Source organism: Schistocerca serialis, chromosome 1, assembly GCF_023864345.2.
Source record: "Schistocerca serialis cubense isolate TAMUIC-IGC-003099 chromosome 1, iqSchSeri2.2, whole genome shotgun sequence".
Taxonomy (NCBI): domain Eukaryota; kingdom Metazoa; phylum Arthropoda; class Insecta; order Orthoptera; family Acrididae; genus Schistocerca; species Schistocerca serialis.
Window position 1 is genome coordinate 920,528,182 of NC_064638.1, and position 26,737 is coordinate 920,554,918.

The following is a 26,737-nucleotide window of genomic DNA, read 5'->3' on the forward strand; positions in this document are numbered from 1 at the left end:
ATACAGAGTTTAGATAATAATGTGGAAACACCGGGGGGAAACGCTCGCCTGAACATAAATGCAAGCTTGTAAGCTGCGCTGTTGTATTTGTCCACGAACGGCAACTCACTCTGCAAGTGTCAGTCATGGTCACATCATTGTTTTGTGTGTTGTGAGTGTATTATGTCGGATATAAGTGACTTCGAACGTGGGCAAATGTTTGGTGCTCATATGTTGAGTGTTTCCGTGATCGTAACGAAGATTTATACCGCATACACGGAAAGAGGAAAAAGCATCCGCTAAGTCACAATGCGGACGAAAGTGTGTGTCGAGTGACAGGCTTGCGACGAAAAATATGAAGACAACAGTTGCAGAAGTCTGTGCAGAACTGAATGTCGCATTCGTGAACCCTTTCACAACGAAAACAACACGAAGGGATCTCCATATGCAAGGAATTGCAGGATGAGCTGGAATTCGAAATTCGCTCATCAGTGATGTGAATGCCCGAAACAGGGAAACATGGAGCCGAAGCCGTAAAATCTGGAATATGAAGCAAACGAACATAGTTATTTGATGGGATGAGTCTTCTTTCTCACTCTCTCCAATTTCTGGTCAGGTTTATGGCCCAAGATGAAACGTGGTGGGTTCGCTGATGATATGGGTAGCCATATTGCGATATTCCATCGCCTCATGGGTAATCCCCAGGACAGCATTATTTCCAAGGATTGTGACCACTTTGGCTGGCCTGCCCCACCCCATGGAACAGTGTGTTTCCCAATGTGGATATTGTGTTTCAAGATGACAGGGCCCCTGTTCATACAGTTCGAATCGTCCATGACTGGTTTTATGAGCACGAGAATTAATTTACCCGTCTCCTCAGGCCTCTACCACCAATAAGTCAGTATAGCTCAGTATTATTGATCCTTTGTGGTCGACACTGGGCAGCAGGGTGCGTCATTGCTATCCGCATCCATCATCGTTACCTGCGTTTGCCACTATTTTGTAAGAAATACGGAATAAGATTCCCATGGAAAGCGTACTGGATCTTATTTTATCCATTCCGAGACTATCGGAAGCTGTTTCAAATGCCGATGGTTATCCTACACCGTATTAGGTCTGGTAATTTGTTATGTTTTTGGTGTTTCCAAATTTTTTTATATCTCTCGTGTGTGTAAAATAAAGCCAGTACTGCCAAATCCAAAAATTTCATAATGAAATAATGGAAGTACTCACCTTGTACCACCATGTGACAAACTGGAACACTGGTAGGCTAAAGAATATATGAAATAAAACCTCTCTCTCTTCCTGTTTCTCACTCTGTCTCCAGCCACCAATGAGAATACCTCTTTATTTAGTAATACTTAACTCAGAAAAAATCGTTGAATACCAAACAAATGCAGCTTCCCCACGTTGAAATGAAAGATGTGGTACATATCTTTATTATTTTATTTTTCTCCATACAATATACAAATTAATAGTTCCGTAAACACTTAATATGCATAAATAAATACTTTACAAGCAGTCAAAAATTAATTCATTAAACATGCAACAACAGCATTTTGCCCAGTGTTCTGGAATAATTTGAGTAGACAATTTCAATGGGAAAGCTATCGTTATTTGTGCGGTATGATATGTTCGAAGTAACAGGGTAACAGACATATTGTTCTTTAGAAAAAGACAAAGTGTTTCATTTAATTTATGAAGTTGGGGCAGAAACTGCACTCGATAACAGCAAGTACAGTAAAAGATTTTAACTAATTTTTTTGTCATAAACAACAATGGGTTCATAGATGATCAAAGCTGCATAAATGGTACAATAATCAGTATCCACATAGATATAATTGAAAAATTTCACATAGAACCAACAGAGTTATAAAAGCGAAGTAAAGATATTAATAAGGCAGCCAGTTCACAGTGTGGAAAATATCTTCACATAAAGTGATTCGAGAGTGTATCTCCCAATAATTTTGAAATCAACCATTTCACAAAGAAAATATCTACACATACATTCACCCTAGATATATTTACCAGTAGTTTTCAAATCAACCGTTTCAAAAACTCCGTGCAGTTGCAGCAGACGATAGTCTTTGCATGACGCATTTATTTGCATTTTAACGAGCGAAAAAATTCTGTGAAATGGCACCTTTAGCGTAGAAAAACAAGATATATGAAAAGATGGTAGTAAATTACTGGGTGTTAATGAGACGAATCATGATAAAGAAGCTGTGGAATAATGTTCTCGTAGAATAGTTCTATTTCGTAAATAATTAGAGAAGTATTTTTGCTAAGTACGTTGAAAAAGCTGAAAGAAATTGTACATTTTCAAGAGAATAAATGAACAGTTGTGAGCGACAGTTGCCAAGAGATTTGTAGTACTTTCGTTTAGTATGCTTATCGTTGTGTGGTTCGTAAATTTTGAAAGAGAGTTATTATCTCTTGCCTTTTTGTGATACAGAGACAAGATCTTATACCACTGAAAGTAGTTCTAGGTCAGTTTTCATATTACAGATGAATTTTAGTAAACAAAATTCAGTGGCAGGAATTCTTTCCAGTTTTGGAAGTTTAATGTCATTGCAATCGCTGCGTACAGCGTACGTAGCTTATCTTAACATTAAATACAAAGTTATTTCACAATTTCTTTTACCAATTCACGTTTACAAATTCTGATTCTAAATAACTAGCTTCTCTATAAAATATCGCTACAGCGTACAATTTCTGCCTTTATTTGTTGAGTGCTGAAAGCGCTTTTCTACCGTAATTACTTCGTAATCTGGAACCTTCGCGGCTACCGTGCACTAACTCCAAACACTAAACTAACTTTTGACTGTGGTGTTCTGCTGGCGTTGTTGATAGTACAAATTGAATACTACTTAGCACTTGCCGATCCGTATTATGAATACAGGACTGCAACCTCACTTTAGAATCTATGTGCCTAATAAGCTTTCTAAAAATTCTATACTCCGATTTAGCACGTTCTTGTAGTCGGCAGGATTCTTCACAACCGTACACAGAGAAACGTACAAAAAAGGAAGGGCCTTGAAGCGAAACGTTAGTTTTGTATTGAATCTGCTCTTGATACAGTGTGTAATTTGATGAGCGCTTGTTCGAGGTTCATAATTGACTAATGGATGGGTCATGAATACGGGAGTTTACGATTCGCATTCCCAGCACTCCCAATGGCGAAAGGCTCCCGGCCAAGTGGGGAGTGCGACGATGTTCAACCAGTTGCTGACTGCAAGTGCAAGGCATTTGATAGCCGGTTAATCATACAACGAAAGAAGTGTGCGATGTGCAGTAGGTTATAAGAGTGTAATCGAATACAGTTGTCTTTGATCAAAAAAGTCTTATTAAAAAAATTAATATAATTTGAGTATTTTTGTAATAGCGGAGTTGTTCAGTTCATTTGAAACAGTGAATCAAGTCTTTAAACATGCTTATGTAAATGTTTCACTGGAGAATATATTTTATGCGTTAATGTATTAATTTTACATAAAAGATGGAGAAAATTTTGCGAATGAAGACTGGGAAATACGCAAGAACCATTGTCAGTCGTGACGGCTGTTGAGTCACACTGTTGGATACGCACATACGTGTTACATCGTACGTGGCCGATATTTTCTTTCATCAACTCATCTCTAAAATCTTACGTTGTCAATAAGGTTTTTGTTGGAAACAGAAACACGGTGTTAGTTCCGATTGAATCATTACGGAAAGCAGTGGGTAGGAGAAACTGTGCAGAATTTTAAAATTTGTGCTTCGAAATTAATGTGTAGCAGAACAACATGTATGTCGTTTCGTGTTCTCGTAGATTTTCAGTCTTTGAAATTAATTACAATGAAGTCTTCATTGTCCTCGCGTTATCTTAATACGGCTTAGACAAGCAAAGTTGATCAATTCAAAGACATTGTTGATCCCTAAAAAGCAACTTACGACTCTCAAGCTTAAAGCAAAACAACATATAAGCAAAACAACATATAATCTCTTCACTTTCGTAGCTACTGTACTGTCAACGTGTTTTTAGGTTTTACTTTTCTAGCGATAGTGTTGTCTTTCTCATAAAGCAAATTATGAATCCCAGAAACGACTGCCTTATTTCTTCTGGTAACATATGAAAGTGACAATAATTGGTTCTTATCTTACGCACCAAACGTAAGCATCTCTGAATTTTTTATACGACAGCATTTCCTCTTTCTAGGCTGTGCATTTGTCCCGAAAGAATACTTTAAAATTGCCGACATTAAAATTATACGTTCGACGTTCCTTAGGGTCTTAGGGCACGATAGACTACACAACAATTTTTTACCGGGAACTACAGTTGGTGGGTGAAGACTTTATAAGATTGTTACCTCCTAAGCATCGTTAAAGACCGGTAGTTTCTCGTCGATCACTAAACGTCATACATGTATTTATACACAAACATTTTTACATATGGGTAATTTAAATAGAAAGTAAATATAGTTTTCTAAAGACGTTGAAATAGTGTGTTAGTGTGGAAACTAAACGGCACACCAAAAAAGCGCCGACTGCGGCGCCGGTTGGCGGCGTCCGTCGACATCTCACTTCGGCCTGGAGTCTGCAACAAGAAACATCAAAAATAATCCATTATAAATATAACACTGTGGGCACGCTCATTAGAATATAAACAGAATGCCAGCTATTAGCAACATTATTATTCATTGATTTCTACAGGGTGCTTAAGGAAGAATTACAGACGATGTAGGAAGCTTTTGCACAAGCAGTTACAGTTTAATAGCTCGTTTGAACGTTACTGATGCACCGTATAGACTGTCGTTCTGCTACAAGGCTCCAGCAGACGGATTTCTACACGAAGTGCTGTGTGCTGCCGGCAAGACGTGGCGAATAATACACTACTGGCAATTAAAATTGCTACACCATTAAGATGACGTGCTACAGACGCGAAATTTAACGGACAGGAAGAAGATGCTGTGATATGCAAATGATTAGCTTTTCAGAGCATTCACACAAGGTTGGCGCCGGTGGTAATACCTACAACGTGCTGACATGAGGAAAGTTTCCAACCGATTTCTCATACACAAATAGCAGTTGACCGGCGTTGCCTGGTGAAACATTGTTGTGATGCCTCGTATAAGGAGGAGAAACGCGTACCACCACGTTTCCGACTTTGGTAAAGGTCTGATTGTAGCCTATCGCGATTGCGTTTTATCGTATCTCGACATTGCTGCTCGCGTAGGTCGATATCCAACGACTGTTAGCAGAATATGGAATCGGTGGGTTCAGGAGGGTAATACGGAACGCCGTGCTGGATCCCAACGGCCTCGTATCACTAGCAGTCGAGAAGACAGGCATCTTATCCAACTGGCTGTAATGGATCGTGCAGCCACGTCTCGATCCCCGATCGATAGGGACGTTTGCAAGACAACAACCATCTCCGCGAACAGTTCGACGACGTTTGTAGCAGCATGGACTATCAGCTCGGAGACCATGGCTGCGGTTACCCTTGACGCTGTATCGCAGACAGGAGCGCCTGCGATGGTGTACTCAACGACGAACCTGTGTGCACGAATGGTAAAACGTAATTTAATCCAGGTTCTGCTTACAGCATCATGATGGTCGCATCCGTGTTTGGCGACGTCTCGGTGAACGCACATTGGAAGCGTGTATTCGTCATCGCCATGCTGGCGTATCACCTGGCGTGATGGTATGGGGTGCCATTGGTTACATGTCTCGGTCACCTCTTGTTCGCATTGACAGTCCTTTGAACAGTGGACGTTACATTTCAGATGTGTTACGACCCGTGGCTCTACCCTTCATTCGATCCCTGTGAAACCCTACATTTCAGCAGGATAATGCACGACCGCATGTTGCAGGTCCTGTACGGGCCTTTCTGGATACAGAAAATGTTCGACTGCTGCCCTGTCCAGCACATTCTCCAGATCTCTCACCAACTGAAAACGTCTGGTCAATAGTGGCCGAGCAGCTGGCTCATCACAATACGCCAGTCACTACTCTTGATGAACTGTGGTATCATGTTGAAGCTGCACGGGCAGCTGTACCTGTACACACCATCCAAGCTCTGTTTGACTGAATGCCCAGGCGTATAAAGGCCGTTATTACGGCCAGAGGTGGTCGTTCTGGGTACTGATTTCTCAGTATCTATGCACCCAAATTGCGTGGAAATGTAGTCACATCTCAGTTCTAGTATAATATATTTGTCCAATGAATACCCGTTAATCATCTGCATTTCTTCTTAGTGTAGCAATTTTAATGGCCAGTAGTGTAGTCGCAACGAGTGCCAAATGGCGAACAACTCAGTAAACTACGCCAATTTTGGCGAACCGCAGGTTTCTGAGTTGAGTCCTGATGGGTACAAGCAGATCTCGTAATCGTGAGCTCGGTGCGTGTTTCGAAGAGTACTGTGCGGAGCGTTAGTGCAATATTGTGTGGCATACGCTGACGGGGAAGAAAATCGTAGCGCCAAGAAGAAGTTGTTGAAGTAGTTGGTAGGCGTGTTTCTACATCTGAAAGATGATGTCTGTTTAATTTTCGCGCCAGGTTTTCGTTCAGTACGTGCTGTAACAGTCTTGAGCACTAGTTACCTTCGATATTGGACATAGTTAATTGATATTAGTCAAGAACGCCTTTAAGGCGACAAAGGCACCATTATCAACAGCTCACTGAGCTTGAACGAGGTATGTAACAGGGCTACTAGAAGATGGATGTTCCTTCCGCTATATTGCAGAAATACTTGAAGGGAGAGTAGCAACTCTACATTATTGTTGGCAGTGGTGGTCACGAGAATGTAGGGTCGCAAGAACGCCGGCCTCCTGATGGCTACGTAGCACTACGAAGTGGGAAGACCATCGGTTCCGACGTATGGCTCTGGCGCTTTGCACTGACTCTACAGAAGTAATCTGAGCAGCAGTTGGCACCACCGTGAGACAACGAACTGTTACAAATCGGTTACCTCAAATGCGCCTCCGAGCCAGACGCCCTGTAGGGTGCATTCTAGTGACCCCAAATAACGGCCAATTGCGACTTCGGTGATGTCAAGTCAGTGTCACTGGAGGCAAGGTGGAAGTAGTTGTATTTTCTGATGAAAGCTGGCACTGCCTCGGTACCAGTGATGACATCGTGTTGGTGAGGAGGAGGACAGTTGAGGGCCTGCAGCCTGGAACCAACCTCCCTGCGTGCTAGGTACACACTACCTACATCTGGAGTTATGGTCTGTGGCGCGATTTCGTATGACACCAGGAGCACTTTCGTGGATATCTCAGGCACCCTGACTGCAAAACTGTACGTCAGTCTCGTGAATCGATCTCTTGTGCCACTATTCATCAACAGCATTCCAGAGAGTGTTTTCCAACAGGATAACGCTGGCCCACATGCCGTTGTTGCAGCCCAACATGTTCTACAAGATATCGACGTGTTGCCTTTGCCTGCTCGAACACCATACCCGTCTCCAATCGAGCACTTATGAGATATAATCGGATGACAACTCCAGCGTCAACTACAAACAGCATTAACCGTCGTTGTATCCACCGACTACAACAGGCATAGAACTCCATCCCAGAAAGTGACATCCGGCACCGGCCTAACATAATTGCTGCACGTTTACATGCTTGAGTTCAAAATTCTGTCGGCTACTCCAGTTATTGTTTGGTTTGTTTATTTGCGGAGGGGACCAAACAGCGAGATCATTAGTTCCATCGGTTTAAGGGAGGACGGGAAAGGACGTCGGCCGTGCCCTTTAAAAGGAACCATCCAAGCATTTGCCTGATCCTATTTAGGGAAATCACGGAAAACCTGAGTCAGTATGGCCGGATGCAGGTTTACACTGTCGTCCTCATTTCACATTTGCAGTGGCTAATTTCGTGATTACATTAATCCGTCATCTCTCAATTTTAATCACTTAAATATGTTATCTTGACAAATGTATTCCCAAAATTTCATTACTCTACATAATTAATTTCTCGTCTTGTGATTTTTTCCACCAGTATGTATAGCAAGCTGGAGTCGTCGCTTACACGCCCAGATAAGAACCTCAGTGTCTAGGTGTGCCACGTGCCGATGGAGTTGATGACTGTTGAAGCAAAACAGCTTTCAGCAGGCAGTCTCAGGAACAACTAATATACTCCCGCTTGTATAAGGCTTACCTATGCGAACGGCGTACTGTCAAGGTCGACCCTTAGTAACATCATTGCATCAACTCAATTCACTAGAACACTCCTAATGGAGGAGGAACAACATCCAAACCAACCGAAATACTGTGGAGGATAAGGAGCAAGGCCAGCTCTTAAGATGTCAATTATCTGTATCGTGTATTGCAGATGTTTTCCCAGTACTTAAATGCAATGAGGGTATTATTTTTAAAAAAAGATTTCACGTTTTATACTCAAAAAGTACATCCCAGATATCCTTAAATCAGTGAAACGGGTCAGAAATGCACTTATTTGGAAAAAATAAAAAGCGCATCGGAAGGATACAGTGTTCATGTAGGAAGCATAGCCAAACGGGTGAATGGCGAGCATGAGAAAACACCTATCTTAGGCCTTCCTGGTGCATTATTATGTACCGGCTGGTTATAATTAAACTTCCCCTGTTTAACACATTATAACACGAAAAGTAATTACCGTATGAAGACCAGGCTTGATAACATTAATGTCCAGAGTATGGGGCTCATGATTTCCATGCGTCACAGCTCCACCATCCAGTTCTAACAGTCGTAGTGATTGACAGTCTCACAAGCATGACCAGTCGCAGTGCACTTTTTGACGGGTCAACATGAGCTTGGACAAAAGGAGCAGGGCATTACTTGTGAAGCTCTATTATTAAAACAACAGTAATGCTGCAGCTGTACTTCGACAATATTGCCGACTGAAAGGATTACGGAAGGGTTCTCTCTCTCCACCTGCTGTGCGGAACATGACGAAGAAGTTCGAATCATCTGGAGAACTGGGCGTCGCACCGGGAAGAGGCTGACGACCGGTTCCAACACAGGTGGTTGATGACAACTCTGCACGCAATTCCCTATCTTCAGGCAGTGTATGTACTGTTTCACGACAGTTGAACACATCGTGGTCCACTATATAGAAGGTGGTCCGAACCAATCTAAAATGGTATCCGTCCAAGATCCATATCGTACAGCAGCTTGCACCACAGGACGCACAACGACGTGTTGACTTCGCTCTTCACTTTCTCGCAAGGATTGCAGTTGACGAAGGCTGGCCCTGGACCATCCTAAGGACAGACGAGTCTCATTTTTCTCTGACGGGCGAGTGAACACACAGAATTGCCGAGTTGGGGATCTTGATCTCCAGTCAATATGCATGAAGTTCCTCTGTATGGTGAAAGTGTCACAGTATGGGATGGCTTCACGGATACGTTCATCACTGGCCCATTCGTTTTTGAACAGGTTGGCGCTCTAGGACCAAAGACGTGCAGTGTTACTGGCCAACGTTACTGCGATACACGTCGGCAACATGTCATTCCTGCCGCGCGGGATTAGCCGAACGGTCTAGGGCGCTGCAGTTATGGACTGTGCGGGTGATCCCGGCGGAGGTTCGAGTCCTCCCTCGGACATGGGTGTGTGTGTTTGTCCTTAAGTTAATTTAGGTTAAGTAGTGTGTAAGCTTAGGGACTGATGACCTTAGCAGTTAAGTCCCATAAGATTTCACACACATTTGAACATTTTTATTTGAACATGTCATTCCCCCCCCCCTACAGGAGAGAGACGCATTGAACTCAACAGTTCTCATCCAAGATGGGGCCTCACCGCACATCACTCGTAAAGTTCATCTGTTTCTGCGAAACACATTTGGATAAGATCGAATTATCAGCCGATCGTTTCCACATGCTTGGCCGGTACGATCACATCTCAACCCCTGTGATTTCTGGTTGCAGGCCTACCTGAAGAACAGAGTTTACCAGGGGAACATTCACACATGTGCTGATTTGAAGCACAGCATATCAAGAGGTAGCCAGCATACCAATGGTCTTGCTTCGTTTTGCTGTACAATATGCAATCCTGCATCTTCAACCTCTTCTGTACACTGATGCTGCCCTTTTGTAGCAGTAACGGTAGCGGTATGTAATGGTATGATATACCATAGCAGCAAATTAAAAGTATTTCAGTTGAATTGGTTCTGCGTTATTTCTCTTCCCCATATCCTTGACATCAATGCTACCATGTTTGGTCCTCGTATCGTAATTAGTTTCCGTGTTATAACTTGTTCAATAGGGAAAGTTTCATTATAATCACCGGTTAGAACTGCTCTTGAGTATTCAGCCGTCAAGATAGTGACACATTTCGGCAAACTAACTTGTTCCATCCTGAAGCGCTCATGATGACTGAGTATCTTCAAGAGGATGACGAAACGATCGTGATATATCTTCTTTCGCGAAGATGGTCCATAAAATTAAAATTGCTGCCACCAGACGAGACAGTCAGGTCCCGTTCACAGGAAAGACTCGATACAGGCGACACCGTATCAACACTCCCCCTTGATTGAAGGGTGTGTGTTAATGCCAACAGTGCACCAGAATTGTTGACATGCACATTTGCCGGGAAATAAGTACACCTAGCGAGTAAGCCGACGAAAGTTGAACAACGAATAATAACTGTAACTAGGCCTATCTCTAGAGGGAAGACAGTGGTGAGGCGGCTTTATCTGTCCCTGAGAAGGGACTTAATTTCGTAGGGACCTGTAAGCGTTCAAATGTCTTCGAGAAATCTCTGAGACAGCCATCTTACAGCAAAAAATGGAATTCTTCAGTACTGCTGCCGCTTCAGAAATACTAGCCGAAAATTTACTTCACACTCGAGGAGGACGCCTACTGGGGAAAAGAAAACGAAATAACCAACAGAGTGACGAGGATGAACATCAAACTCCTCTCTGTCGCTTTCACGGAAAAGATGGATTACAGTGGTCATAAGCAGCTACACCTTCTTGAGTTTGCGAAATTGGATCGCCGACTAACGAGACAGCAAAACACTTAACAGCTTTTCAGTTGCCAACTGTCTACACCACATACGGAATTCAGCGCATTTCGTACAACTGATTCCAAACCTCCGACTAGGCCACAGAAACCTCAAAGTGAGTTTAGACGTGATTTCGCTCCTTGCTAGGGTACGTGGGTAAACATCAACGAGAAGAGATGAGGCCATATGAAGAAAACCTTTGAATTCGTGGCCACGACAATCTATTCTTATTTAACGTATACTGTTACGTACACGGCGTTGGGATGACGATGGCCTGTCCATTGTCACCAGTGGTAACTAACATATTTGTGGAGGTTTGGAAGAGGAAGCTCTCATGTCGGCCCTTGTCCTCCTTCCAGCTGTGTAGGTGACACGTTTGTAATCTGACCACACAGACGAAAACACCACATGGGGTCTCCCGGCCAGTAGCTCCATACCGTCATTTCATTTCCTTTTTTATGATGTGCGGGTGTTCCAAGTACACTAATTCACAGCGTTCGTGGCTAAAGCAAGAACAGGCGGTTTTTCGGAACAACAGCAACAATAATCGCCGCATCGAACGCTACTTGAGCCTATACCCTGTCTGACAGAAAAAATGAAGCACACAGAAGGCGAAGAGAAAATGATGTGAAACTTCACAGATTGAGAGCGTATGTGACGTTATTTCAGTAATTACAAAATCTAGCCGACTTCACATAGAACATGACAGGCTGAGCCCACTAAGCAGTACTACCTCGTACCCCTCCCCCCCCACCCCCACCATCCGGCTGGAGTGGCCGAGCTGTTCTAGGCGCTTCAGTCTGGAACCGCGCGACCGCTACAGTCGCAGGTTCGAAACTTGCCTCGGGCATGGATGTGTATGATGTCCTTAGGTTAGTTAGGTTTAAGTAGTTCTAAGTTCTAGGGGACTGATGACCTCAGTTGTTAAGTCCCATAGTGCTCAGAGCCATTTGAACTCCCCCCCCCCTTCCTCCCCCCTCCCACTGTCTCGGTTTGGGAGTGTGTCATAAATCTGTAATATCTCTCTTGATGCGTGCTGTCCCATAACTATTCTAACAGATCCTTCACAGCTTGTATAGTGGCAATGGGGGGTGAAGCCGACCTGTGTGCCGGTCACACACATGTGCTTTGGGAGACAGAGCTGCCTTGTTGAAAAGTGGTATCACGACACCGTCACATGAGAGATGAAACAGGAGGACGCAGGACGTCTGTCAGTCTCAGACTTCCTGCCTTACTTGCCCGTGAGTGGCAGCAGCAGCGCGCATCGATAAGCGCACTGCCGTACCATCTCTGGAGCAGCAAGCAAGCCCCGTGGCGCGGAATCGGGCTTGAGCCGCCAGCGGTGTGCACTAGCGGTTGGACATGAAAGTTGAGTCCTCACTTAACTTATTATCGAGCCTCAACTGTTTACATTTCTTCGTTTGATCCTGGTTGTCGCTTTTGGGATATTCACGCGAGCAATAACGTGTGTGTATTTAACTTGGCTAAGATTCCAGCCGTCTTCCTGTGAAATTTAACTTAATTTGTTCCCTGTTATGGAAGTTCACCGGCGGTATCTTTTGCCTTGTGGCCGTTGACGTTCCGATTACCTGCCCTGGTCTATGACTTAATTTTAGGCAGTGTATTTTCCTTGTCGTGTTATTGCTGTCCAGCGTGGTGTGTAGTTCGACAGCTGAGGTGTTGTTGGTCGTTGTGGGCGTCAATATTCTATGTGTCGCGTATTGAAATCTTGTGGTCGTTTTGCTGGTTGCATGGAGCGGAACTGAATTGGTTGATTGGTCGGTCGTCTGTCTGTTGGTTGGGTTGCCTCCAGATTAAGAAGTCCTTGGACAGGCTGTCTCACCTGTACGGGCGTTAGTGTTACAATCCCATGCCAACCATTGGAAACTTCTGAGTGCCGTTCCTTGCGTAGTAATTTCGTTGTTTGGATTTTAGTTACTTGGCTGATGTGTGGCTTTCAGCTGAGTATCAATATCTCTTAAATTAATGTTCTTTTCTTGGCCTTAAGGCATGAGATTGTTATATTTTTATATGGGGCATTCAGCCGAATTTTGCTGGAGAGGTTTTAAGATAATGCCTTCTGCCTTTTGATTGAAACTCCCCTTATTGCTTAATATGCGACCTCCAACCTAGTTCCATTAAAATTAAGTTGCTAAGGCCTTCAGTCGATCAGATTGAAGCTTTAGAAAATATTCTTGAGTGAACCCTCCAGAAGAACCTTGTATTTCAAATTTGCTTAAGCCTTCTCTCTTGGATTTTGAATGTGGCCTTCAGCCGATCTAAAGTTAATCAAAGTAGGTCCATTAAAGTTTTGGGTGTTTTGCATGCTTGTTGTAATATTGTGTGTTGATTAATAAAGTTTGTATGTTGAGTGCAACTGACAGGAACTCATTTTGATTCCTTTCCACAACCTAATCCGCTCTGTCCTGCTATCCCAGGCATTTCAATACCTGATAGCTTTAGAAAAGGTAAAGGCACGAGACAGGCAATTCTGACGTTACGGTTAATAATGGAAGCAAGACTAAAGAAATATCAAGACACGTTCATAGGATTTATAGGCCTGGATAAAGCGTTCGAAAATGTAAAATGGTGCAAGGTGTTCGAAATTCTGAAAACAGTAGGGGTAACCTATAGGTAGAGACGGGTGATATACAAAATCTACAACAGCCGAGAGGGGAATAATAAGAGTGGACGACCAAGAACTAAGGCATTTGAGCTAATAAGAGTGGACGACCAAGAACTAAGTCTTCGTATTAAAAAGGGTGTAAGACAAGGATGTAGCCTCTCGCCCCTACTGTTCAATCTGTACATCGAAGAAGCAATGATGGAAGTAAAGGTTCAGGAGTGGAGTTAAAATCCAAGTGAAAGTATATCAATGATACGATTCGCTGATGACATTGCTATCTTCAGTGAAAGTGAAGAAGAATTACATGATCTGCTGAACGGAATGAACAGTCTAATGAGCACAGAGTATGGATAGAGAATAAATCGAAGAAAGACGAAGTTAATGAGAAGTAGTAGAAATGATAACAGCTAGAAACTTAACATCAGGATTGATGGTCACGAAGTAGATGAAGTACAGGAATTCTGCTACCTAGGTAGTAAAATAACCAATGACGGACGGAGCAAAGAGGACATCAAAAGCAGACTATCAATGGCAAAAAGGGCATTCCTGGCGAAGATAAGTCTACTAATATCAAATATCGGCCTTAATTTGAGGAAGAAATTTCTGAGAATGTGCGTCTGGAGTACAGCATTGTATGGTAGTGAAACATGTACTGTGGGAAAACCAGAACAGAAGAGAATGGAGGCATTTGAGCTACAGACGAATGTTGAAAATTAGATGGACTGATAAGGTAAGGAATGAGGAAGTTCTATGCAGAATCGGAGAGGAAAGGAATATGTGGAAAACACTGATAAGAAGAAGGGACAGGATGATGGGACATCTGGGAATGAATTCCGTGGTACTAGAGGGAACTGTAGAGGGCAAAAACTGTAGAGGAAGACAGAGACTGGAATACATCCAGCAAATAATTGAGGAGTAGGCTGAAAGTGCTACTCTGAGATGAAGATGTTAGCACAGGAGAGGAATTCGTGGCGGGCCACATCAAACCAGTCAGAAGACTGATGACAAAAAAAAACGCTCCCCACACCATAACGCCAGGAGTAACGTCGGAAGAACATTACGTTTTATGAAGTCGCCGCCATACTTTCTGACGATGGTTGTCTGGGATGGTGCAAACCCGGGAATTATCGTTAAACACAATACGACGCTGTTCATCAGCAATCCATCTTCCCGGTCCTCGGTATAGTGGTGTTAATGGCATCCTCTGCATAGGACGGTGATTCCCTAGTCCGGTTGCTGCTAGTCTCTCACCAATGCTGCGGAATGACGCGAAATGTTACGAGGAGTCGATTACTTGTTCTTGGATGTTAGGCCCAAATATGAGTGGTTACAATACGCTTGATGCACATTCCTACGTTGTGGTGGTCAGACGTGAACGACCAGAACCTTCGTACATGTTTGCCTGTCCTTGTGTTCCCGTGCAATATATAGGGCCACTGTCACATCGGAATGCGACACTATTCAGGATATTGCGCGATTCAACCAGCCGATCAAATAGACACACACACTGTGGGTCCTTTCAAACTCCCTAGGGCTCTTATAACACTATCTTAGAGGAATCCATAGCATCTCCGTGTCCTTCACAGTGATCTCATAACATCTGACGTTGGTCACGCCCTTATATACCCTACCAGGTCTGGTAACGATACTAATTCACTCTGACGACCCTCTACCTGTAACAGAGAATTGCAACGATAATCATTTACATACCTGCAAATGACGTATACGTGTACCATGTGACATTGACATCCGACCCCGCCGTGCTTAGTCAAGAGAGGAAGAAACCCATAATAAGGGCATCCGTCCTTTACATCGGAAATAGATCTGCCAAAATTCGAAGGATTAGCGGGAAACACAATTGCTAGTAAGCGTATCGCTCGGTGCCAAAGACTGCAGCTTTGGAAAGGTCTTGAAGAAAGTACTCACTTTCAGAAAATTGGAAGCCAACGTTGTTCCAAGCCAGTGAGATAAATCCGACCACTGGACTGTAAAAGACACGTGCACAAAAAACAGCCGCCACGTGCATGAGTAACAACCAGGGAAGTTAGCTACCGCAGATCGATAACTCCGACAAGGATATGGCATGGAATATGACTATACGATGGCGTCACAAGCCAGTAAACTTTGAGACAGCATCCTCAAGAAATCAGAGGAGATCCGGCTATGTGGAGGGCTTGTAAATACAGGCAGAATTTTTTTGCCAAATAAAGCGTGGGACTCAGCTTTATGCGTGCTCAAAATACAACTTCATTCTGCTTGAAGACTGGCTCACACCGCAGCAGCTGTAGAGCTGAGTCTGTACCACGAAGACGTACCTCATCCACCCCAGTAGTGCCATGAACACTGTTGCTATAGTACGCCAAGTCTGCCTTCGAGCTAGAGGGGGTTCACTTATTAAGCAAGCAAGATTTTTATAGTCTCAGACGTTTGCACAACCCAAGGACTCGCACGCAGAGCTGAAAAGCACAGACTTCATGTCAGTCCGAAAATGCAAAGAGAAAAATCGTGATGTGCGGGAAAGGCTGTACTTAGATTGATGGTACACTTCGTCATTGTGTTGGATAAGTTCACTGAAAAGTTTTGCGTAATGCTTCATGGAAATTCGTTTTTACAGCATGATAAGCTGTCATGGAAGCACCTTGGGGCGGCTCATACTCATGAGCCAGAGGATCCCATCCTCACTAGAAATTTTGTGGTGGAATTTTATTGTATTTTTTCAGTATTTTATCAAACATTTTGAGAGAGACGATTCTGGTGTAATAAGGGTATCCGTGATGTAGGAGAAGTCTGCCTTCGGCAGCGGTGAGGCGAGCACGTCTTGCCTGCTGAGCCTCGCCTGTTGTGCTACTTGCGAGCGAGTGGGATGTTTGTTTCATTCTGCGTAGCGGCTTGTCTTCGTGTACGTCTCCATCAACCATCATGACGTTTTCCTACCGCCAAGCCACGATTAAATTAACTTTCCCATCCTATCATGAACGATCAGAAGCGTATGAATTCGAACTGTTTACACGGGACGAAATGCGTCTCTCACAGCAAGATGTTCTCGAAGTTAATTTTTCATCAGTGGTACCAACGTGTAAATCAGGATGGCGAATGAAGATATGTGCGCCTACGTTATGTGGCGTCATGCTAACCATCTCAACTTCCAATAGACTTCATGTAAACCAAAGATGGAGGAGGAGAAAGGAAATGAAAGGGAAGGGAAGCATTTATTGGTGACAGTTGCATGGGAACTTTATGCAGTATCAGCGGCGACGAGTGAAAATGTGTGCCCGACCGGAACTCGAACCCGAGATGTCCTGCTTACTAGGCAGTTTTGTTAACCACTGCGCCATCCGGACACAGTGTTTATTACAATTGGGGACTGATGACTCAGATGTTAAGTCCCCTAGTGCTCAGAGCCATTTGAACCAAGTGTAATGGACTAGCCAGGAAGAGTCAATGAGCAAAGATGTGGGACACAGAAATCCTACGGAACGAAGAGATGCGCTTGAAGGTCTCTTTTTGAAGAGGAATGGACATCTCTAAAAAGTGCAATCACAGAAGTTGGAAAGATAAGCACAGTTACAAGGAAGGTAAATGAGAGGAAACCATGGGTAAAAAATGTAATATTTCAGCTGATCGAAGAAAGAAGGAAGTACAAAAAGGCCTATGTATGATACCAGTAGACTTCCCTTGGCCACGAAAAACCTTTTTGCCAGTGCTAGTCTGTTTTTTATGTCCTCCTTGATCCGTCCATTTAATGGATTATTTTTCTGCCTAAGTAGCAGAATGCCTTAATTTCGTCTACTTCGTATTCATAACTCTGACGTTAAGTTCCTCGGTATTCTGCTACTTCTCATTACTTTCTGCTCTCTTCGATTTACTCTCAGTGCATATTCAGTACTAGAGCTCTGCATTTCGATGAAAACAACCGCTCGAGTATTTCCGATTTCGTACCGCTGCTCGACGGCTGGGAAAGGCCCACGCTCCGATACGGCTGTGGCCGTCTAACGCACGATGTGGCCGGTTGTGCTCCACCTCTCGGTTATCCGTTGGACTGTCGAGCACTGCCGGGCGCTCGAGCGTACTCACAATCTCGGCCGGCGACAGTACAACCGCCGCGCGCTCTACAGTGCCGAATCGCATTAGAAACCGTGTGTAATCGCAGTTCATGACCTGGCTTTGAGTACCGCAGACAGCGTTATGGATAAATAAAGTATAGGTCGTAAACGTTCCATTCATGAAACGAAGAGAAGTATTATGGAGAGAATTAGGAGTGGCTCATTAGTCCTGAAGAAGAAAGACATGTCGGAAGAGGTGGCGAAAAGTGAAGCTTGGAAATCGTTTGCACTTGTAGTGGATCCTTTCACGCAGGCTTCTGCTGGTTTCATGCAATGTACCGCATGTGATGCCATACTTTCGTACCAGTCAAGCACAACAGGTATGCTTCGGCACTACAAAAGTAAACGCGGAGCAGAAGTCCACCGGCCACTTGCAGTACCAAGTAGCATAAAGAAAGTTGTTGTTGATAGGTTGGTCGATATGAGAGGAATAGATTTGCTACCGTTACATACATGTAGTAAGATTGGTTTCAAGAATTATTCGCAGGAGCTCATCAATGTTGGCGCCACTTACGGTAAAGTCAGTATAGAAGATGTTCCTCCGCAGCCTACCACTGTATCGCAGCAAATTAAAGAAAAGGCAGACAAAATACGGGTGACAATGGTGCCCAAGCTAATGTGTGCCTTAAAGAAGAAAATGTGCGCTTTAGACGCTGATCTGTGGTCTGATAACTACAAGAAGAGAATTTTTTTTACTGTGACGTCGCATTATGTGGATGGTGAGTGGCGGCTAGAAAGCTTGTTTTGATAACAACCGAGTTTCCGGACGTACCTAAGACAGGAGAGAACATACGGCACGAAATCGAAGAGCGGATGCTTGAGTTAGGAATTAACAAGAATGGTCTTACGAAATGTTACTTTGTCACCGACCAAGGAGCTAATATGAAGAAGGCACTTGAATCTTACGACCGTTTGCCTTGCTTTGATCACTGCTTGATGACTGCGCTTCGTTACACGTTTCAAGAGACGTTTTTAGAAGACGAAGCCCCTGAAATCCTGTCGTGTCTACTATCAGCAAGAGCTATAGTAGGCTATTTGAAAAGATCGGGTCACTCGGGGCGTCTGCGGCACGCTGTAAGGCAAGAAGCTGTAACTCGGTGGAACAGTATACTGTTAATGCTCAATTCCGTCATAATTCAAATCGACGATATTCGAGATCTACTAGAATCCCGGGGGCAATCGACACTCTTAGAAACCTTCCAAGAAGGGTGCGTGCGAGATGTTGTCGCTTTTCTAACCCCCTTTAAAGAAGCGAGTTTGGATTTGGAAATTGCGAAGATAACAACGCTGGAACGTGTGCTGCCGTGGTACAAGAGTCTGTTGCATCATTGTGAACCAATAGACAGTGACAACGAGGTAAGAACACTTTCTATAGGTTACGATCCTTTATACAACTGTTGAATTATCAGAGTGCAATTATGTATATTGGGTTTCCTTTTCAGCTCATGGCGAAAATAAAAAGGAGAGCAGCATACTTCATCACAGAGAAGTGCAAAATTGAGGCTATCCATTACGTTGCCACGGTTCCATGGCCATCACGGCTTCATTTTAAGAAACTCACAGCAGACGAAAAGCAAGCCGCGTATGCTGTAGTTCGACGATTGTACTCGGAACTGCCTGTAAATGGTAAGGTTCATTCACTGAAACCAATTAGTAAACGAATGTTTGTTTGTCGAAGCTGCCATCTTGATCTGCCATGTTGATTTATTACGTGATAAATGAAAATGTGATATTTGGGGAAAGTTTCTCAGCTTGAACATTCCACAATGCGTTTTGATGTAATTTGTGCGATACATATAAAATGTCACCGTAAATATAGTCGTTTAGTAACCACTAATTCTAACTACGGTGTGTACATATTTGAAGGTGACCTGAATATGTTACGGATGTTTTCATTCATGTTAGAGTCCATTCAAGCAAACAGTGACCAAGTTCTTGCCATGAAAAAGTCCAGGATGGACTGGAGTTCGAATGAGGACGACGAAGATGGACATACAGTTACTACCAATGAACTCGACAGGTACATTTCGCTCTCCAAATCCGACTGTAGCTGTGCCGAAAGACAAATTTTGCAGAGGTGGAAAACGCACGCGGGGTTACTTCCAAGGCTGTCGGCAGTAGCCAGAAGAGTTCTCTGTATTCCTGTCACTAGTGCTGCCAGCGAGAGAAATTTTAGCCAGGCCGGTCACCTGCTGTCCAGCAAAAGATCGTGCCTGATATCAGACAAGGTGGATGATCTTTTATTGATCCATCACAATTACGGAAGTATTCACAACATACCACGTAATCACAAGGAAGGAAACATTGCTCAGACTCTATAAATGTACGATTCCACTTTCATTAACTTCACAGGAAGAAGTTCAAACCGCCATCTGTAGTAAAAGCTCCAGGTACACAAATGACGCCTGTGTATCAGGGAGCACCAATGACGAAAAACGAATTGTATAGTCCTGATTCACTTGTAACGTTATTTACAGGTCATCATTTGTTCAGAAATTAATGTTTGTGCAACAAAATTGCGTGAGTATTACTTTTAACTCCGTCATTCCTTCCCCATCCTGCATTCAATATTAGTACAACGTATATGTGGCCGAGTTTGGAGATAGGCTACACATAGTCATGATTAGACTACTCTGTTCCCGTTTTTCTACCGAACGGAACAAAATACTAAATACGTTACAATTACTGGAATACATGATAACCTCAAAGGCGAAACTCCAGTAGTCTGCAACATATTAACAAACATCAAATGTAACATATACAAGGGTATTATTTAGGTCATAGAACTGGTAGTAAACAACGAAAGACATTTGTAAAAGAAATAAGTGAGTGGTTAATGTGAAGCGGTGGCCTCTGATCTCAAGGAGTGTGAAGAAGCGCCGCTCGCTAGCACTGAGTCCACCGGTTACTGGCGACCGGCCGAGCGTTGGCCAACTCGGCCGAGCGCTGGCGATCGCCTGCCCACAGCCGGCGGAAGAGGACGCTCGGCCGCATACTCCCGAGAGCCAGAGGGGCGAGCGGAACTCGCCGGTAAAAGTCGGAGATGATGCAGACCTCTAGTTAAGTCCCATAGTGCTTAGAGCCATTTGAACAAATCTTAAAAGTATGCAATATTGAAGTTTGGGAACGCTGCACCTTTGTTGTTAGATTCACTTTATCACGAAACATGTGGTTGAAGTTTTAATGAATTTTTTCTTTCTTCTTTTGAATTATTAAGAAAAAGTAATTTTAGTGTCGAAAGTCATAAAAACCGGCAAGATTAATTTACTTTAATAAATAAGATATAAAGCTAAACTGACAGCACTGTAATTTACATAAGTAATAACTAAACTGTACCAAATTTCCCTAAGATAATGGAACTCAGCAAAGGTACAGTAAATACAAAGAGACAGTCCATAGGCTACTACTTTCCCTCAGTTCCGTTTGAAAATGTCTGGAGGTTTAAGCTTAAAAGTTATTGGACTGAGCATTTTATACAGTATAAATACAGTACAGTGTAAATTGGGTTTGTTGTAGGTCTTCATCTAACAGAAATATAGATAATCTTTTAGTAAAGAAGGTTGCTGGATAAGAGCAGTTGCCGACGCTGGAAGCAAGTTTAGAGAGAAAGTTTCCTCCGCCGTCCGCACCGGTCTTTAGACAGAGGTGTCTGCACTGATGAGACCGCACAAGAGTAAAGAGTGCACACTCAAGAGAAAAGATTTGCCACGGCGCTGCAGCTGCAGTGAACCACACGCTGCGAGCTACATGGGGTGCAAGGCGTACAGGAAGCGCGGCAACAACCCGCGAGGAAAGGCAGCGCCATCAAATAAAGAAGGTGTGCGCAGGCACCAGTTTCGCGGATGCCATCAGGGGGACACGCCTGCAGCCCCCCCCCCCCCCCCCGCCCCATCAGCATCAGGGGAAACCAAAAGGCCAAGAGCAGCAGTCGACCACAGCGACCAAGAAGCAGTCAGCCAATGAAGTCGGAAAAAATGTTCAAATGTTTGGGAATCCCTAAGGGAGCAGACTGCTGAGGTCATCGATCCCTAGACTTACTACGTAAACTAACTTATGCTAAGAACAACACACACAAACACACCCTTCCCCAAGGGTTGGCGGGATGGCCGCGCAGTCCGTGACGTGGCGCTTCTAACGTGGACGGCGCGCATAGGGTCCTCCTCCCCTGGCTGCACCGCGGGCCGCAAAACGTGCCGCACAACAGGCAGAAGCCGCCGCCCAGCCGCAGAGCTCTATCCCAGCCGGGTGGACGCCGCCATGGCTGCCTCTGCACCGAGAGAAGACACCGAAAAATTCCGATCGCTTCCGCGATCGCTGAACGAGCTCTTGCAGCAACTGCGTGTCCTGGTGACAGCAGTCACGGCGGCCGTCCAGGCGAGCACCGTCGCCAAGGACCACCACAGATAATCGCCATCCACAGACTCTCAATCTGTGGCTTTAATTCCCCAGCGACGTGAGTTTCGCCAGTTCCTACAGGCAGGAGGAAGGAATTGACGTACGTCTTTTGTGCGAAACTCACATCAAAGCTGGCACAAATGTGCTTGCCGCAAACTACCACTGCTACCGCAATGACGGCTGACGCCGGCCGGGGAGGCCGTGCGGCTCTAGGCGCCACAGTCTGGAGCCGAGCGACCGCTACGGTGGCAGGTTCGAATCCTGCCTCGGGCATGGATGTGTGTGATTAGGTTAGGTAAGTTTAATTAGTTCTAAGTTCTGGACGCTGCAGTCTGGAACCGCAAGACCGCTACGGTCGCAGGTTCGAATCCTGCCTCGGGCATGGATGTTTGTGAGGTCCTTAGGTTAGTTAGGTTTAACTAGTTCTAAGTTCTAGGGGACTAATGACCTCAGCAGTTGAGTCCCATAGTGCTCAGAGCCATTTGAACTATTTTTGACTGATGACCTCCGAAGTTAAGTCGCGTAGTGCTCAGAGCCATTTGAACCTTTTTTTTTTTTTTTTTTTTTTTTTTTTTTTTTTTTTTTTTTTTTTTTTTTTTTTTTTTTTTTTTTTACGGCTGGCGGTGGCACCGCCGTAAACATCAAGAGACTGTTGCAGCATGATGCGATACACTTGTCCGAGCTAGACGCAGAGAAGTGGCCGTCAACAACGCTGTTGAGCAGATCGCATACATCGCGGTATACCAACCGCCCTGCTGAACCTGGAAGTTGCTGACATCGACGATCTGTTGACAGTGAGGGGGAGATGCTTTCCATTGCCGGTGATTTTAACGCTAGGCACACGCAGAGGAACTTCCGTCTCACAAAAGTCAGCGGCCGTCGCCTCCTGCGCGCCGCTCAGCAAAACGGCGCCACCACACTAGGGCCATTCGATCCGACGATCTACCCGCCCAGAGGGCAGCCGGACGTGCTCGACGTCTTTATCCTCAACGACATCTAGCAACACATTTCCCCCAAAACATGCTGCGCTTTGTCTTCGAACCATCTGCCAATCATCTATGAGATCGACATCGTAGGTACAGCACTACCTACCCACCGCCGCTGCTACAAGAAAATGAACGTCGTTCTCGACCTGCTGGAGGGCTTTCCTAGATATTGACGCCGCAGGTTCCGACGCCGCAGTGGAGTTCAAATGGTTCAAATGGCTCTGAGCACTATGGGACTTAACATCTGTGGTCATCAGTTCCCTAGAACTTAGAACTACTTAAACCTAACTAACCCAAGGACAGCACAAACATCCATGCCCGAGGCAGGACTCGAACCTGCGACCGTAGCAGTCACGCGGTTCCCGACTGCGCGCCTAGAACCGCTAGACCACCGCGGCCGGCCGCAGTGGAGTTATTCAATCGTCAGCTACTACGAGCGGCCGAAGCAGCCACACCAGGACGCCCACGTCAGCAGCAGGAGCACTCCCGGAAACTCCCGCCTCACATTGTGGAGGCGATCAGGGAGAAGAACAGGGTCTTCTGCGAGTTGCACGCCAGCCGGACGCCAAGCGCCTTCTGAACCGTACGAGGAGTGACTTCAATGCGGCGGTTGAGGAAGACAGAAACCGGTATTGGCGTGGCCAGGTGTCCACACTTAATCCACAAGACGGTGGCCCGTGGCGAGTCGTGAAGAGCTTCCTTCGCCGGCGGCAACGCATCCCTCAGCTACAGGTCGACTAGAGCGCCGTCTCCAGCCCAGATGGACTGGCAGACACGTTTGCTGAAAACTCTACAGCTATATGGAAGGACGTGGAAATAGAGGCAGTACCGAAGACAAAGGATGCTCATCTGGCCACCAGCCACAGGCCCATCAGCCTGCTTCCGTCCCCCTCGAAGGTGTTCGAGCGGCTCTACATCGAAAGGCTGCTGCGTCACAGTCGAAGAAGAGTCGATCACGAGCAGTTTGGGTTCAGGAGCGCAAATTCCAGCACCCACGAGTTGCTGCGGTTGGTAAAAGAAGCTATGCGCCCCTGGAGACGCGAGAGTACCTTGGGGCGGTGCTACTCGATATTTCTAGGGCCTTCGTGTGGCACAATATCTTCGTGTACAGACGGAACAGCGACGTCACGCGGAGTCCTGATCCGCTCCTACCTCGCCGGACGGACAGTGTACGTCCGTACTGACGGCGGAAGATCGACGCAACGGCCGACACGAGCGGGAGTGCGCAGGGGTGGAGTTCGGCCCCCTGCTGTACTCCTTTTACGCTGCCGACGCTCCGCGGGTGGCGCGCGTGAAGCTGGCACCATATGTCGACGACACAGTGCTACTCGCGCGCAGTATGAAAGCGGCAGAAATGAGGCGACGTTTTGCAACTTGGCTGCGGTGCCCTTGGCGCTTGGTCAACCAAACGGAAATTGAAGTATAAAGCCACCAAGAGCCAGGGAGTGGTGTTCACGAGGAAGCTGCTGCCTCCACATCTGCCTAGGGTCACCATCATGGGAGGCCCCCTACCGTCGAGAAAGACCGGCCGCTACCTAGGGGCTACTTCTGACCAACGGTTGACATGGCTGCCGCGCATCAGAGACATAAAGAGCACAGCAATAGGGTGACTTCGCACCCTATACCCTCTACTCAATCCGTCGTCGTCGCTGCCTCCAAGCCATGACGTAACACTGTATCTGACACTGATCAGACCAGTACGCAGCAACAGCGCGGGAAAATGCGGCCGACACTAACATCGGAATGCTGCACAGGGTGCAGAACCGAGCGCTCAAGCTCGATCTGAGCCTTCTGAGAACATACAGCACGCAACAGCTGCACCAAGGCACTGGCATCCCGCTGCTGCGCGAGTGATTCAGACAGCACGCCAGTTCTACGACAAGGCGGAACATTCCCGGAACAGGCTCATTAAGGACTTGAGCCGCCAAATACACCGCAGGCCGACCACTCGTTGTCCTGAACTGCTCCGGGAGTAGCCACCTCCTACAGCAACCTGAAGACGATACAGAAACCAACCAAACAAGAGGAAAATCCGCAAAGAGAGGCAAAACAACACTGACAATAAGAAGTGCCACAGGAATAGTGTACCAAACCTCAGACTGCGCAACAGTAAGCCCAGGATATGCTTGTCATTTTCAGCCACCACCGACCAACACTGATGAGATACTTCGATAGCCGCGATATTGTCACAGAAGAAGCTGAGTAACATTATCACCGTGGTTAGTGGTTATGATACTAGACTGTTGCATGGAGGGTCGTGAGTTCAAAACTCACCTGAAGTGTAAAATTTTAATTTATATATTCGGTTCCAGTACATTCTAGAAGTATCCACAAATGTCAAGAATCATAGTATTGGAATGTTCTGTAACTGTATACCAGGTGTACCGGTATGAAATGAGCGTTTTTTTGTGAAAATGAAATACTAATTTTGAATTGAAAAGTAAAAACATTTTAATCAAAGTACTGACCATTGCTTTCTATACATTTTGACCACCTTGCTGGCAATTTGTGGACACCACGCCAATAGAAACGTTCATCTTTTGAAGCAAACCAATCAGACGCCCAATTTTCGACTTCTTCGTAGGAATCGAAGTGTCCCATTGATGAAAACAAATGATAGTTGGAAGGGGCCAGGTCTGGTGAATACGGCGGGTGGGGTAGCAGCTCCAAGCCAAGTGTTTTGATTGTATCCTGAACCAGTTTTGCTTTGTGTGCAGGTGCATTGTGGTGTAAAAAAAATTACTTTGCCATGTCTTCTGGCCCATTCTGGTCTTTTTGCGATCAATGCATAGTTCAAATTGATCATTTGTTGTCTGTAGCGATTAGTATCCACAATTTCACCTGGTTTTAGAAGATTATGTTACACCACACCTTTCTGATCCCAGCAAACACAGAGCGTCTTCTTGCCGAATCGATCTGGTTTTGCAGTCGATGTTGATGGTTGTCCCGGATTAACCCATGATTTTTCCCATTTAGGATTCTTAAAATAAATCCGTTTTTCATCGCCAGTAACAATTCGATGCTAAACTGATTTTCTTTCATGTCTTTGAAGCAAAATTTGACAAATGGTTTCTCGGTTTTCCATCTGTCTTTCATTCAATTCATGTGGCACTCATTTTCCACACTTTTGGATGTTTCCTATAGCTTTCAAACGGTCAGAAATTCTTTGTTGTGCTACATTTAGCATTGCTGCCATTTGCTTCTGACTCAAAGTATCATCTTCATCCAACATTGCTTGCAATTCGGCGTCTTCGACCTTTTTTGGTGGTCTTCCACGTTCTTCATTTCATACATGAAAATCATTATTTCTGAACCGTTGAAACCATCTTTTGCTTGTTGCTTCTGATAGAGCATGATCACCATATGCTTCGAAAAGCATTCGATGCGACTCTGCAGCACTTTTTTTCAAGTGAAAACAAAAAATTAATGCTTGCCGCAAATCACCACTTTCTGGTACAAAATTCGGCATTGTTAACACGACAAAAACATATGATGTTGTTTGTTCCATGACTTGATGTATACTAAATATCTCTGACAGATGTCATACCAACCAAACAAAAAAAAAAAAATAAGGCCCGTTCACAACAAATGTCCCCTATCGACACATTTGTATCTTAACGCTCTTTTTATACCGGTACACCTGGTATACCGTATGTGTTCTGGCCGGAGGCTGTTCGCTCCGCGCTCT

General features: G+C 45.0%; 1 protein-coding gene across 2 annotated transcripts in view; it reads right to left on the minus strand.

Annotated features, from left to right (window-relative positions):
• Positions 1-1,407: 1,407 nt before the first annotated feature.
• The window catches only part of LOC126412357 (developmental protein eyes absent-like), a 249,261-nt gene continuing 223,931 nt past the window's right edge, over positions 1,408-26,737 (minus strand). For both annotated transcript variants that reach the window (XM_050081923.1, XM_050081914.1), the window contains one exon: positions 1,408-4,552. In XM_050081923.1, the coding sequence (XP_049937880.1) occupies positions 4,536-4,552 (17 nt within the window). In that variant the 3' untranslated portion in view covers positions 1,408-4,535. The remainder of the gene's footprint in view (positions 4,553-26,737) is intronic.